The sequence below is a fragment of the Rhopalosiphum maidis genome, chromosome 3, assembly GCF_003676215.2.
Source record: "Rhopalosiphum maidis isolate BTI-1 chromosome 3, ASM367621v3, whole genome shotgun sequence".
In the NCBI taxonomy this organism is placed as follows: domain Eukaryota; kingdom Metazoa; phylum Arthropoda; class Insecta; order Hemiptera; family Aphididae; genus Rhopalosiphum; species Rhopalosiphum maidis.
Genome location: NC_040879.1, coordinates 67,923,265 through 67,936,928, shown reverse-complemented (window position 1 = coordinate 67,936,928; position 13,664 = coordinate 67,923,265). Strand labels below are relative to the sequence as shown.

The 13,664-nt window shown below is 31.1% G+C and overlaps 1 protein-coding gene across 2 annotated transcripts in view; it reads right to left on the bottom strand.

Annotated features, from left to right (window-relative positions):
- Window positions 1-12,768, bottom strand: part of LOC113558794 (scavenger receptor class B member 1-like) — a 43,058-nt gene extending 30,290 nt beyond the window's left edge. Inside the window, exons 1-2 of one of the 2 annotated variants that reach the window (XM_026964342.2) lie at window positions 12,241-12,768; window positions 10,480-10,844 (exon numbers count right to left, since the gene is read on the bottom strand). In XM_026964342.2, the coding sequence (XP_026820143.1) occupies window positions 10,480-10,705 (226 nt within the window). In that variant the 5' untranslated portion in view covers window positions 10,706-10,844; window positions 12,241-12,768. The remainder of the gene's footprint in view (window positions 1-10,479; window positions 10,845-12,240) is intronic. The other variant, XM_026964343.2, reaches the window with a different exon arrangement.
- Window positions 12,769-13,664: the final 896 nt, after the last annotated feature.

The window sequence follows — 13,664 nt, the reverse complement described above, 5'->3', positions numbered from 1 at the left end:
AAAAAATCGATTTCATATCAATTAAACCTTTGTCCTTATTGTTTCTCTTTAATTAGTCGAATAGGAATGATTCGAATAATCAATATTCTACGTGTTCTACCGCAGTAGAGAACGAATGGTATACCTACGAGTAGAGGTGATCGAAGTATATTATATGTCACCAACCTAGTAGATAATATGTCTTATCGATAAACGTTATATCATGCCGATTCTCCAAGACTTATTAGGCTTATGGGTTGTACGCGGCATTGACGGAGCTTATTGCTGGTAAGCGGTCGTAAACGCAGGGTTTTTTCCGTTACCAATCGTTTGCCGGGCGTGTCGAATTATCTACGACATTGTGCTAGGTATGTTTAGTGCACCTCGCGTCTCGGTATCGTATTTTTAACCATATTTCATTTACTACTAAGCACACAAATAGTTGCGACGATGCACAACGAGATATTTTTTTACAGAAGCTTTTCATAAAAAAAAAAAAAAAATTATAGTTTCGTTACTGCTTTATAATATGTATGGTGACATTAATTAACCATCAAAGTTACCGGATCTGCCAGCATGAGACTTTTTTTTTTTTTGCAGTGATATTTAAAGACTAACGTTTATTTTTATCACACACCACTCACGAAATACCAATAGACGAATTGAAATCCCGGTGGGCCGTTTTTTTCTATTCCGGCATTACACGTCATGACGAGTATTATTATAAATGATATGGAACGATTTCGAACCAGGAAAACGGCTTATTAGGCGACTAAAATATCATATTATTCGAATGGTTCAAAAATCAAAATTTACAGCAAATAATATTAGATATTTACCATTAAAAAACTATGTAATGAAGTAGCTCTTTGATTTGTAATGATGGAATAATGGAAATCGTGTAACAAACTTTGTCAGTGATTTTTTTTTTTTTTAATTTAAGCATAATAATAAATCATAATGAGTAGCAGCTGCAGTAGAACACTAAAAATAGACGTTCTATAACTAACTATAGTGCGATCCACTCCATTTACAATATTCTTAAGACATGAAATTAATTAAATTTTTTTTTTTTTATTGATCATGAATACAAACTCGGCCTCGGTGACTGAACCGTAGCTACTATATTATCATACTATATGTATAAATAACGTTAAAAATGAAATATATTGGGTACTAACCTAGTGTTTAAATAAGAAAAATATATGATATGTATTTTATAGCCTTATTATAGACATATAAAAAAAATACATTTACTTTGAAATCGCAGTTTTGTATTAATTATTAAAGTTTTTCTGAAAATGTGTTAATCAAGAAATCAATGTATATCCTGTACGCTAAAGACATAACCCTCGTCCTCGTGACCTTCAATTTGCATGTACATCAATAAATTTCAATATTTCCTTAGATACGTCACAGGTAGCGAACAATAATATAAATTATAATTTAAGAGAAAAACATCTTTGGTAATACACACGTACATAATGTATACATTTTAAGACTACATAGGTACATGTATATACATATTATATATTAAGCACTAAGCACGTATGACGTTAACCGATGAGAATTTTGTAATTTATAATTAAGTTTATTTTATAGATATGATGATGGCATCAAAGATTGTTAGCTTTTGTTCGGGTAATACGTGAGATGAAAACAACGGTTTGCGGTTAGTGGTGTTTAATAATAATATGTTAATATATGATGCATCAATCCAGTGATACCTATATGTGGTGTGCGGATGATAAATAGGTACTTCATATATATTATGTATTGTATTTACGGTAACGTGTAAATATAAAAATATGTCAACACTCAACAAATTATAATAAAATATTATTAATAAAAATAAAACGATATTGTTCAAACACTAATTTATGAATATCGCTACGTATATTTTAAACATTTAAACGTTAACACTCAATAAAACAGTCATCCGCTATATGTCTTGCGCATAATTGAAACCCATGGAGTAGTACACGCATGTCTTGCTTAAATTATTTTCAAATATTTATAAATTTCGTTTTACCGATCCATTGTAAATCGGAATGTAATTTAATTCGGTAAAGTGTGTTCGACCATCGTTTGACTATAGAAATTATTAAAAAGCTGAACTTCGGAATTTTAAAATTAAGACGTCACGTCGAATAGGTAATCGGCGATAAAAATATCCAATATAAAAAATACTCGTGGAAAGCGGAAATAATACCGAAAACAGAATAAACAGAAAAAACAATAACAATTTTTGGGACACATGAGTACTATATAAGTTAGTATGTTTAATACTGAATGTACACCTATTATAAATGATTGCAATATACTGCAGTAAAAAGAATACAGCTTGTTTCCGTTGTATATATATATATATATATATTGTACCTTTATAATTACAAACTTGATACTTCCTAATATTTTTCAATGCGTAGGTTTCATCCATTAGTTATATTATTTTAGCTCTGTTAGCTTATTAAGTTATACTTCGCGTATAATCGTCTGCCAGACTGATATTTATCTATCGTTTTTATATCTGCGATCTGCGATGATGTAGTCCCACGCAACTGAATGAATTAATAATAGAAGGTATTTAAGTTAAATGATTATATTACCATAATATACTATATATTGATAGGTTTTTCGGCTAATTTCAAGGTTTAGTAATTTTTCTAGCGTATTTGTTTACGTCATTATTTTGAAAATTATTGTACATAAATTATTCCATTAATTTAATAAAACCGTTCGTGTAACCCGGATTTATAAGTCTCGTGTATTTGTATTTTTGATTTAATATCTATTTGATACTTCTTTTTAAAATTATATTTATATTATGTTATTATAGGCGAATGCCGTGCAGCTAGCGAGTGAGCTTGACGGTCATCGAATTGATTCTTACTTTATAATAATGGTCCTAATAATTCTAATGAAAGAATAATAATATTTTTCATTGACGCTTGTCTTCAAAATTTAACTGAAGTTAACACTTAATATATGGATGGAAATTTTACCATTGCACCTCCGCAGTTCCAACAGCTACATGTTATTAGAAGTAAAATCAAAACAGTATTATTTACAAGTATGGCATATACTGTTTGTTCGAGAGGAAAACCCAATCTACTTTGTATAAAACTGAAATGACTGAATATGAAAAGCATAATTTAAATACTGAAACATTAATTATAAATAAATGTCGATTTTGAAAAGACTGTAATTGAATCTGTCAAAAATCTTTAAAAACAAAATTAAATTAAATATTTTTGTAATGGATTTTTTATGTACCCTTCTAGTAATTACTTGTGTTTTATGGTTTTGTTTTGTTTGTTTAAATTTATTATGAATGATGATGTACCTACAATATATATATACCTATATATTTAAAAAATTACTCATGTTTTTATTAGATATTTATTATATTATATATAATAAATAATTAATCTATCAAGTATTAATTTATCGATTTTTTTTTTAATGTATATACCTATAATTATAATAATTATTATTTCCATATTATTGATAGGTAATTTTTCCTGAATTCCATCGAATAAGATAACATCGTCGTAATAGATAATTAAAATTATGTTTAGATACTGCCAACAAGTCAATTAGGTAATTAAATACGACTCTTCGCGTTTTGTTTTTGATTTCCTGATGTGCAACTATGTAGAAAGATAGGGTACCGGTCAAATGGGTCATCGCTTAACAAATAATTATCCGGGACTAACAGAAATCCGTACACACATTTTGGATTATTTTTTCTGAACTTATTTTAGGTACGTTTTCAATATATACGGTGATAATGTACCGTTATCGAATGATTATAAAAGCTGTATATAATTCGAAACCAGTAAAAAACGAGTTTCAAACTGTCTAAAACTTCGAAAGAACTGTAAAGTCCTGCAATATATAGGTACTTTTCTTTAACATTTTTAGGATTCGTCGAACGAAAGCCTTTAGAAAGAGATATTTGGATGCATCCAAATCTGATTATGGAGTAGGTTTTGCTGTAATTAAAGAGAACACAATCATTCAACACAAATTTCCAATAATAACCAGCATTTTCTCTGCCGAAAATTACTCAATCCATAAAGCTATAAAACTTGCCAATACACTTCAATCAAAGGATATACTAATAATCAGTGACTCCCTAAGCACCTTATTAGCTCTCAAAATCCCATCCACAAAAAATAAAATAACATCATCCAAGCTAAACTAATCCGAATTAAAAAAAATATTGAATTCGTGTGGGTACCATTCCATTTTGGCATCGCAGGAAATGAGAAGGCAGACAAATATGCCGATTTTGCAACGAAAAACATCCCAAATCCTACAATAAATAACGTCCCCTCAAACGACGTAAAAAGTTCAATAAAAAAAAAAAAAATTCTTGCATCCTGGCAAAACCACTGGAATTCTGCAATACCGCCATCCAACAAACTTAAAGAAATTAAAAAAACAATCAAAATATGGTACACCCCTACCTATTTCAACAGATCGTCAAGACACCGCAAACACTCGCATCAGAATCGGACGTACCCTTCCTAACACACTCATACTTAATCAACAAAAATCCTCAACCAATATGCGGCACATGCGACCAAACTCTAACCATCAAACCCATACTGGAGGAACGCACACGATACACCTGAACACGCCACCCAACGTAGCGGAAGCACTCGATGAAGACCAAGCCCTGAAAATAATTGAATTTCTAAGTACCGCAAGACTAATTAAAAAATTGTAAAAAAAATATTACCATGTATAATCGTATCACGGGCTAATAACCTTTGTCGTCGAATCCTTAATTCTCTTTTAAAAAAAAAAAAAAAAGAGGTACGACTAATGCACCAACACAGCTTCGATAACTAACGCGTAATATAACCGTCGGTCCCGTCGAACCGCGTCATATAGTCAACACTACAGTGTTTTGGGTATACGACCGGTCTATAGTATCTGTTCCGGCTGCAGTAGGCGTGTATAGATAATACAGCCGGTGTACCTATAGTATCATAATACACGTACGTACATGGTGAACCGACGACGACGGCGGCGGCGGTGGCCGCTCACGCGCCGCAGCAGACGGTCGAGACGACGTTGACTTCCCCGGTCGGCGGGATCCGCGGTAGCGTTAAAGTGTTTAAGTACACACGTCGTTATTCGTCGTCGTCGTCGTCGTCGTCGTCGCCCGCAAGGTCAACAGTTGGTCAACGTTAAAACGAAAACGGGCAACGGCGGCGGAGGAGGAGGCGCATTAAGCATTCGGCGAACGTCCCGCGCACATATACAATATAATAATAATATAATACATTATATAGAAAAGGTCCCATTGACGCACTCGAGTAGATCCGTGAACTTAGTCACCGCGCGCCAGCCTAACCGCACGCCACGGGAGAGTCCATTGAAATTCGGGTCGGCCCGGCGGACACGTGACAAGACAGACAAGTGAGATCGTGTATACCTACAACACTGCCATACTATTGTACAGGTATATACGGCGACGAGTCTGCCGCGGGCGGGATATATTGGCTGCGGCGCGCGATGAAAAAAATAAATATTCGTGAAAACTTCGAAAACCGCCAACGTCATCGCATCCTGGGCCCCGCCGTATATATTATTATTATTATTATTATTATTGTAACGACGTATAATATTATCGTTGTGCGCCATGTGATACGATGACATGTGTGTTGCGCACGATGTGGGTGGTGTCGCGCGGATCTCTACTCGGATGCGGTTCTGGAAATACCCGGAATCACTCGTTATGGTTTTCTAGGCGATATTATATTTTATACCGGCGTTGGACGCGAGCGATTGCGCAATATCCACGTGGAGGACGGCGAGTATAATAACAGTGTTATATACCCACTCCGAAATTCCCGAGACGAGGTACGACGGTTGTGGCAATGAAAACACGTCGTTTAAGATTCTGAGTGGACCGAACGAGCCATTAACGCGTGTTGGTCTTATACGATGATGTGTATAATTTTTTTTTTCTCGTTTGTGTGTCGTCGGCTTTTGGAGCAGTAAAAATGTTTTTCCTCGTCATTAGCAGCTGTACATGGTCATTCATCAGAATTAAAAAAAAAAAAAAATGTAATGAGCGTTATTTGAAGTTCAAATATCGACGAAATCTTTATAAACCATGATAATATGCGAAACATTTTATAGCTGTAAATTCGTAAAGTTTTTAATTTTTATTACTTAAATCTCAAAATGTAAATCAAGTATATTTGATTCGTACTGTTTTTCAGTAATTTCAAAAACACATTCATAACATTTATTTTTATAGACATTTGAAGTTAAAATGTCGACGGATTTATATGGTATTTTTCCTACAATAATTTAAGTAGTTTTGTTGTAATTTAATATTCAGTTGTATTTCAATCAATCTATATTGCGATCCTATTCACACTGTTCTAAAAATATTTAAATAGGTATTCATTTATAAGTAAGAACAATAATACATTTAACGTTATAATTATCGTTGTATAGGATGAGTAGGATTGTACGATATGATTAACAAAAATATTAATTGAACCTACTGTATTACTAATATAATAATAACAAATTACTAATAAGTAGTTATATAAATACGGCGTGTCCGTCTCTGCTCAGGACCGTTTTATGTGTGCAATAATTTATCATTGAATTGGATACATTCATTACAATGACCTATTCTCAATGACGACTGGCTAGGTACAATCGAAACCGAAACTAATTATAAGCAAGAACGTCTTTCCTAGTTCTTATTTTGTATTTTTAATTTGTTATGCGTAAGAAAAAATGTGACTTTGGAACACCAAAACCGTATAACACATCCAACTTGTGTACAGCACTCGGATGCTCCAAGTTAAATTTTACATTAAATATTATGAATTATTGTCTTTAAAACCCATCCCATTGTACCTATTGCATTTAACACGTAGACATTATATTATAGATTATAAAAAATACTAGTTTTTTACTTCAATACTAAAAAAATTATACATGTTTTTGTCAATATAAAAATTGTTTAAATCATTTTATAGTATTAAAGAAAACCATCACTATATTGATAAATGTACGCAAAATCACTGTTTTCTTTTTAAATATCGAGTAGGTATTTCATAATTGCATATTTTATGAATTAATTACTATAATACATCTGTGCAATAAATATCTATATTTTAATGTATTATATATTATATTGTATATTATACACGTATGACAACACAATGTGCGTATTTTAATATTTGTACTTTTCAACGCAGGTAATTAATTTTAATGATTATTTTACTCAAATAAAAAAATCTTCAGACAGCAAACAGTGACGATGGTCTTTCGCACCAAAAATATCAACAGGAGCCAACCATTCGGTTCATTTATTCGAGTTCAATAAACTAGTAAGTGGCGTGTATTTACACAACACATAATAAAATCAGAGACGGACTATAATTATTAACATTTTATCGTCTCCAACTATAATAATAATTGTTAATGAGTACAAAAAACATTAGCAATTTAACTATTTATACACTGTGAATAATGTAGTTTTTTTGGTTCATTGTTTAAGTAACAATAATTAAATAGTACGCAAAGTTTTGATATGTAATAACAATAACAATACACGTATAGCTATAGGAAATGCATTACCTATTTTGTTAGCAACAATTCAATAAAATGCATAGAACTTGTAATATTATACAAACATTTAATACAATGATTACACCTCCTAATTTTTATTTTGGTCTTTAGCAAGACGAAATCGTGTTCGCATTCACCTTGACATTGATAAAAGTAACAACAAAATATATCAAACTACAAAATAATAATTATGTAACTTTTTTTGCATTTTCCCGAACAGAAAGTACGCGTTTAGAAACACAAACACATTAAATTTACATTCGAATCGTATTTTCATAGGATCTCATTAATATTTAACGAAATGTTTATATTTAATGCTATATTTTTCTATTTTGTGTCTAATGAGTTTAAAAACATTCAAAATGATTTGTTTTTCTAAACGTAAATATACATTTAAGTACTTTGCCGTATACGCGTTTTTTGTATATGTATTTAAATACGATAATCGGGATATAATATTAATTACTTTATTTTAATTTCTAATATTTTTTTTAAAAATTATTTTCAATATTTACCCTATCTTGTCAATTTTTTTGACATACTATATCGAATAATGTGTTTATTATTTTTTTGTTGATAACAATTCTAAATTAAAAACAAATTAACAATTTAAAAATGTCAATCAAAGTAACGAATGAAATATTTAATCTATTTTAAGTGCTATATTTTTGTAAATTTTGTAACATAATACGTGTATTAAATTGATGTTCCAAATTTTATTAATTATCGGGCATCTATAAAGTATAATTATTATTTAAATATTTCAATTTTTAACTGAGAAGTTTAGCAATTTCCCAGAATTTAATACAGTTTATTCGTAGTTTTACTTTCAAAAACTTTTTCATTATTTCAATTCACATAATACAGATAAATTTTTTAAATAATCAATTATATTGAGGTAATGAGGTTACGCCGTGATCATGAAGTTAAGTTATGTAAACTGAAAATGAAACTGAAGATTTGACTATAATATAATTCAATAAAATATTGTTGCATTATTTAATTACTTAAATAACTATGTTATATTTGTGCGAGTCCATAACTATAAAAATACAATTTAAAATATGTATATTTCTAAACAATTAGTAATTACGATTGCGTACAGTGAATAAATCACCAGGTGGATAATTGCTGCAGTTATAGCTTTCTATAGAGTATCGTCAACTCTATAATTTCTATTCGTTGTCTAATATATCTATCATTTTAATTCCCATATGTTAGCGATTTCATTTAACCCAATAAACAAGTTGCAATTGTTAATTCGGCTTGTTTGGGAACCGGTGGGATGCAAGGTTGATTTAGTTTCAATTTCTATCGCATACGCAATACTAAAAACAAACCGATTACCAAGGCTGACCGCTTCTTTTAAAGATTGGTGAAAAATTCCTATCACCCATAGTAGTAGGTTTTTGCAAAATGTGAAATGCAAAATAGTATGACTAAATAATATATAAAAATCGTATTATTATTATTATTATTATAACTTTAAAGTATTACTTAATAGTAAACGATGTTTTTTTGCGATCTACTATGTTGACCTTTCTCAACTATAATTATTGTGTTTCCAAATAGCCAAATAAAAAGTGCAAAACGGTGATGTGGAAAATAATCACGTCGTTAAATAGTATTTTAGCATAAGTTTGTTGTTTGTTTCCCCAGAGAAATTTAGTCAAAATAATAGTTTATTTAATTTTTTTAATTGATTTTTATTTTAGTAGACTAGGTCAAAAACTAATTAATTTAATCTAATTACCAGAATTCAAATGTAAAATAATGTTGGAATTAGTGTTGAGTAAAAAATTAGTTTTAGTTAATGTAGATACTATCTATCATATATATTTTATGTATGTATAACACCTTAAAAAATATAATAAATACACATAATAAGTCTTAGAATTTTCCAATATTTGCAGACCTACTCTATTACTATACTCATTAAAATACAATTCAAATAACGTTCATTTTAAATTAATTTGTATGACGTAAGTTCGAAATTGGGTTAAAATAGAAATTTTATTAAACCATAATTTTACCCTCTGTGGTCTTTTTAAATATGACGTGGTTTAAAGAACACCATACAACCTTGATGTATGTCGAAACTGAAGGTACAAAAGATGGTTAGGTTATTTTAACCATAGGTACACAGATATTTATTTAAATTATAAGGTATTAGTCACTTAAAGTATATAAGGCTTGTTTCACCATAAAAATCGCTAAAGTACATTATGAGTGATAAAATATTAAAAAAAATGTATTATTATGTAAATAATATAATAATATATTTTTTTTTTAATTTGAAAAAAAAGATAATCTCTAACTCATTAGATAATAATAATATGACTTTAGACGTTTAAATAAAATCATCTAACGACGAAATACGACTGCTCCGAAATATCATGAAGAATATAGACACTTAGATATTATACAAATCTGATATTTAAGACTAATAATAAAAATAACATCGTATACGATTTTTGTGACCAATAATATATTTACAGTTAATTTTTTTCAAAATTTACAACTAATCATTTACCTGACTTAATAATTGATTTGACGTATAAAAGTATTATCTGAAAATTAAAGTTTGGACGGTTTAAGAGAACTCCGGTCGGATGACAATAAACCGTAATCATCATTGTTTTTAAAAAAAAGTTTTAAAAGATTAAATTATAGCAATACAGCTGGTATAATATTATTATAAATTATGGTCTGCCACAGTAATATAATAATCATTAATATGACAATTAATAAATAAATATTTTTTCGGATTATTACATATCGCTGAGTGGAATAATCTTTTCGCGCTCGTCGAACATTTATTATAATATATATTATTATCTATACGGTTTTATGTTTTTAATAACAATATAATATAACACATACCTATGGTACACAGCGGTTTCCTTTTGTGATTAGACGTATTGGACGTTTCGCCTCTGGAGGTTGTGGAAGACGTCTCCGTGGATAAGCCTTTGCCACTGGCCGTTTCGAGACAAGGCCATTTCGCGTCATCCTCTTTTTCGTTGAGCGGCTCACTTTTCACCAGTGCTGCGGTCAAATTCAGAGCAGCTATGTTGGTTTTGTAATAATTCCGCTGATTTTGATCCATATCGTCCGCCTCCGTCTGGCTTGTGCAGTGGTGGCGAATAAAATAGCGAATGAACAGTAAATGAGTCAATTGAGATATCCGATATCCCGATGCACAATCTAACTTCGTACCATTATTTTCTATATGCTGTCACAAAGATCTGTAACAAAAAATTGACACAGACGATAAAGCTCGCGGGTGATAATACATTTTTTTTATGATTAAATAATTGGTCGTTTATGTATTGCGAACGGAACGGTTTAATGTAAAATACATTTTATATTACAAGGCGAACCGCAAGAATACTACTTTCGTTCATTACCTACGTCGGCGATCGTAGAGAGAGGAGAAATAATAAATCTCGTTGACAACTATATTAAAAAAATATGAATTAATAGTTTTTTTTAATTATTATTATTATTATTATTATCGTCGGTTTCAATAAATTCAGTCTATCAGACTTATAGTTAATGTAATTACTAATTTTTTTAAATTTGCACGAGACGTAACATCATACGTTTATTAGCAGATTTTATAAAAAAAAAAAAAAAAAAATAAAGCAAATTAAAGATTTAAATTTAAACATTGTTAAAATATTATCGAATTTTAATAAACCTATTTTTAATACTTTAAAATATTGTATACGTATTAAGTACATAAATATATTGAGTTCATATAATGCCTTAGTTATATATTACGTAAAAATGTATAATATTTATGATTAATTGTAAGGACATACGCATAATTAATTTAAGTTAATTGCCTACTGAATATACCGTTGTATTAAAATATATATGAAAAAAAAAAACTAAGTGGTTTTAATAAAGATTACGTAGGTGTAAAAATAGATATATAACGTTTAAGAAATCTACCATAAAACAAAAACAATACATAGTATACATAGTATATGTAAACGAAGAAATGCAATAATTCACTAAAATCTAGTTCTCTAAACGGTTTTGATTGAAAATTGAAACGTGGACTACATTGAGTTAAAAAATAATTATAGGTTGATTTTTAAATTACCAATATTAAGTCATTCGACTCGGTAACGAACAAATCACATTACGATTTTGACATTTATACATTTCTGTTTTTTATTTTACAAATGTAACGCACTTAGTCAGTATATTTATGTAATAAGAAAAAAAAATTTCAATACAGACATTGATATTTTCTTTCGGTTTATTCCTTAGCCGATTTACGTACACCGTAACTATGTAATCACGCTGATGATTAGACGCATAATTTATGACTCAACATATAGGAAGACGAGTGTAGTATATCATAATAATTGTGACTGTGACTTTTGTGCGGACAATAATAAAACGTATAATAATCGATATCACGCGTTTAAGCACAATATATACATTATATTACGATATGACGAATGAATACGACTGTCTATAACGATATAATGTAATATAACAGGAGGACACATCGGTTCGCGGTTCTACACCGAACCCCGCGGTTAAGTACAAACACGGCGTTTCTGCGTGCACAGAAAGCGCAATGAGAGAAAAATTCCTGGACAAAAATTAATTGTTGTTACGTACATAAAAGCGTATAATATTGTACAGCTGGTGATGATAATATCGTGTGTGTACACTCACGCTGTTGTCCGGACTTCGACGTCGTGCTGTATGTACATACAGACGAAAACGGGCGGCGAATAACGGCGGATATAATAATACTAATATTAGCGTATCGCGCGCGTAGTTTACAGTCTTCGCGAGAACAATAACAATAATGACAATATAAATGCGAGCGAAACGGAAAATCAAAAAAATCAAAAACGCACGAAATTTCACAGGAAAACGTCGTTTCGTCCGTCGTCTGCAGGTGCCCGGCCCGGTTCCGGTCTGTAAAAAAATCTATAATATCGTGTGCGGTATTGCGTTAAAATTTAATGAAAAAAATATACGCACGCACACGTGATATAAATCGTAAATATATGTAAATATATATATATATATATACACACACACACACACACACAATGCGTGTGTATCGATATGTTATTATCGCAGTTAGCGTTTGACCAGAACAGGACAGATAGAGCCAACGGGCACCGAACAATGACTGCAGCCTGTGGAGTATCGGTTCGTTTACCGGGTGCCACACTATACGCGGATCCGCTCGTCGCTCACGGCCACCGAAGCTCCCTTTCCCTTCGCGTTGTAGTCAAATTGCATACGCTGGTCCCCGTGCAACGCACGCATCGTCGTCGTCGCGGTCGTGTTTCTGCATCGGCGGCGGTGGCTGTCGACGACGATGATAGTAATATTTAATGTGATCACCGGATTCACACGGTCGCCGCAGCGGCGAGATGAAAATAATAATAATAATAATAATAAATAAATAATACGAGACAAAAAGTAGGAAACGATTTCGACCTACACGCGCGCGCTCGCGTACGCACATGTTATTATACAGCTGTGTGCGGGTACGATAATAATAATTATTATAGTGATGTTATGTATGACGGGAAGGTACGGCGACTCACGTTCGATATTATTGTACGGCGAACAAACGAACACGACCGCGGTCGATCGCACGTCCACATGTGCAATATAATATGACGTATACGATATAATGTGATTGCTATTATATTATTGTCGTGGGCAGGTGCGTATATGATGGTTTTATGTAACAATACTATACGACGGTGATAATTCGTCCGGCACCTGCCGCGTGCGATTTCCGCCGCACGTCTCGAAACGATTTAAGAGGATTCGTCGCACAAAATATTCGGTGGAAATCGCGACGTCGCGATGTACGCGTGGCCTGCGAAATGTAAATAAATAAAAAAAAAAAATATTTTGGATATTTCTTGAATTATACCTAATTATATCTTTATAAGTATAAATCTACTAAGTATTATTTTTAAATACACATATAACATAGAATTAGTTTATAGTTTATACATACACATAATAATATATGATATATATTTAGTAGGTACTAATAAAGTTATTTT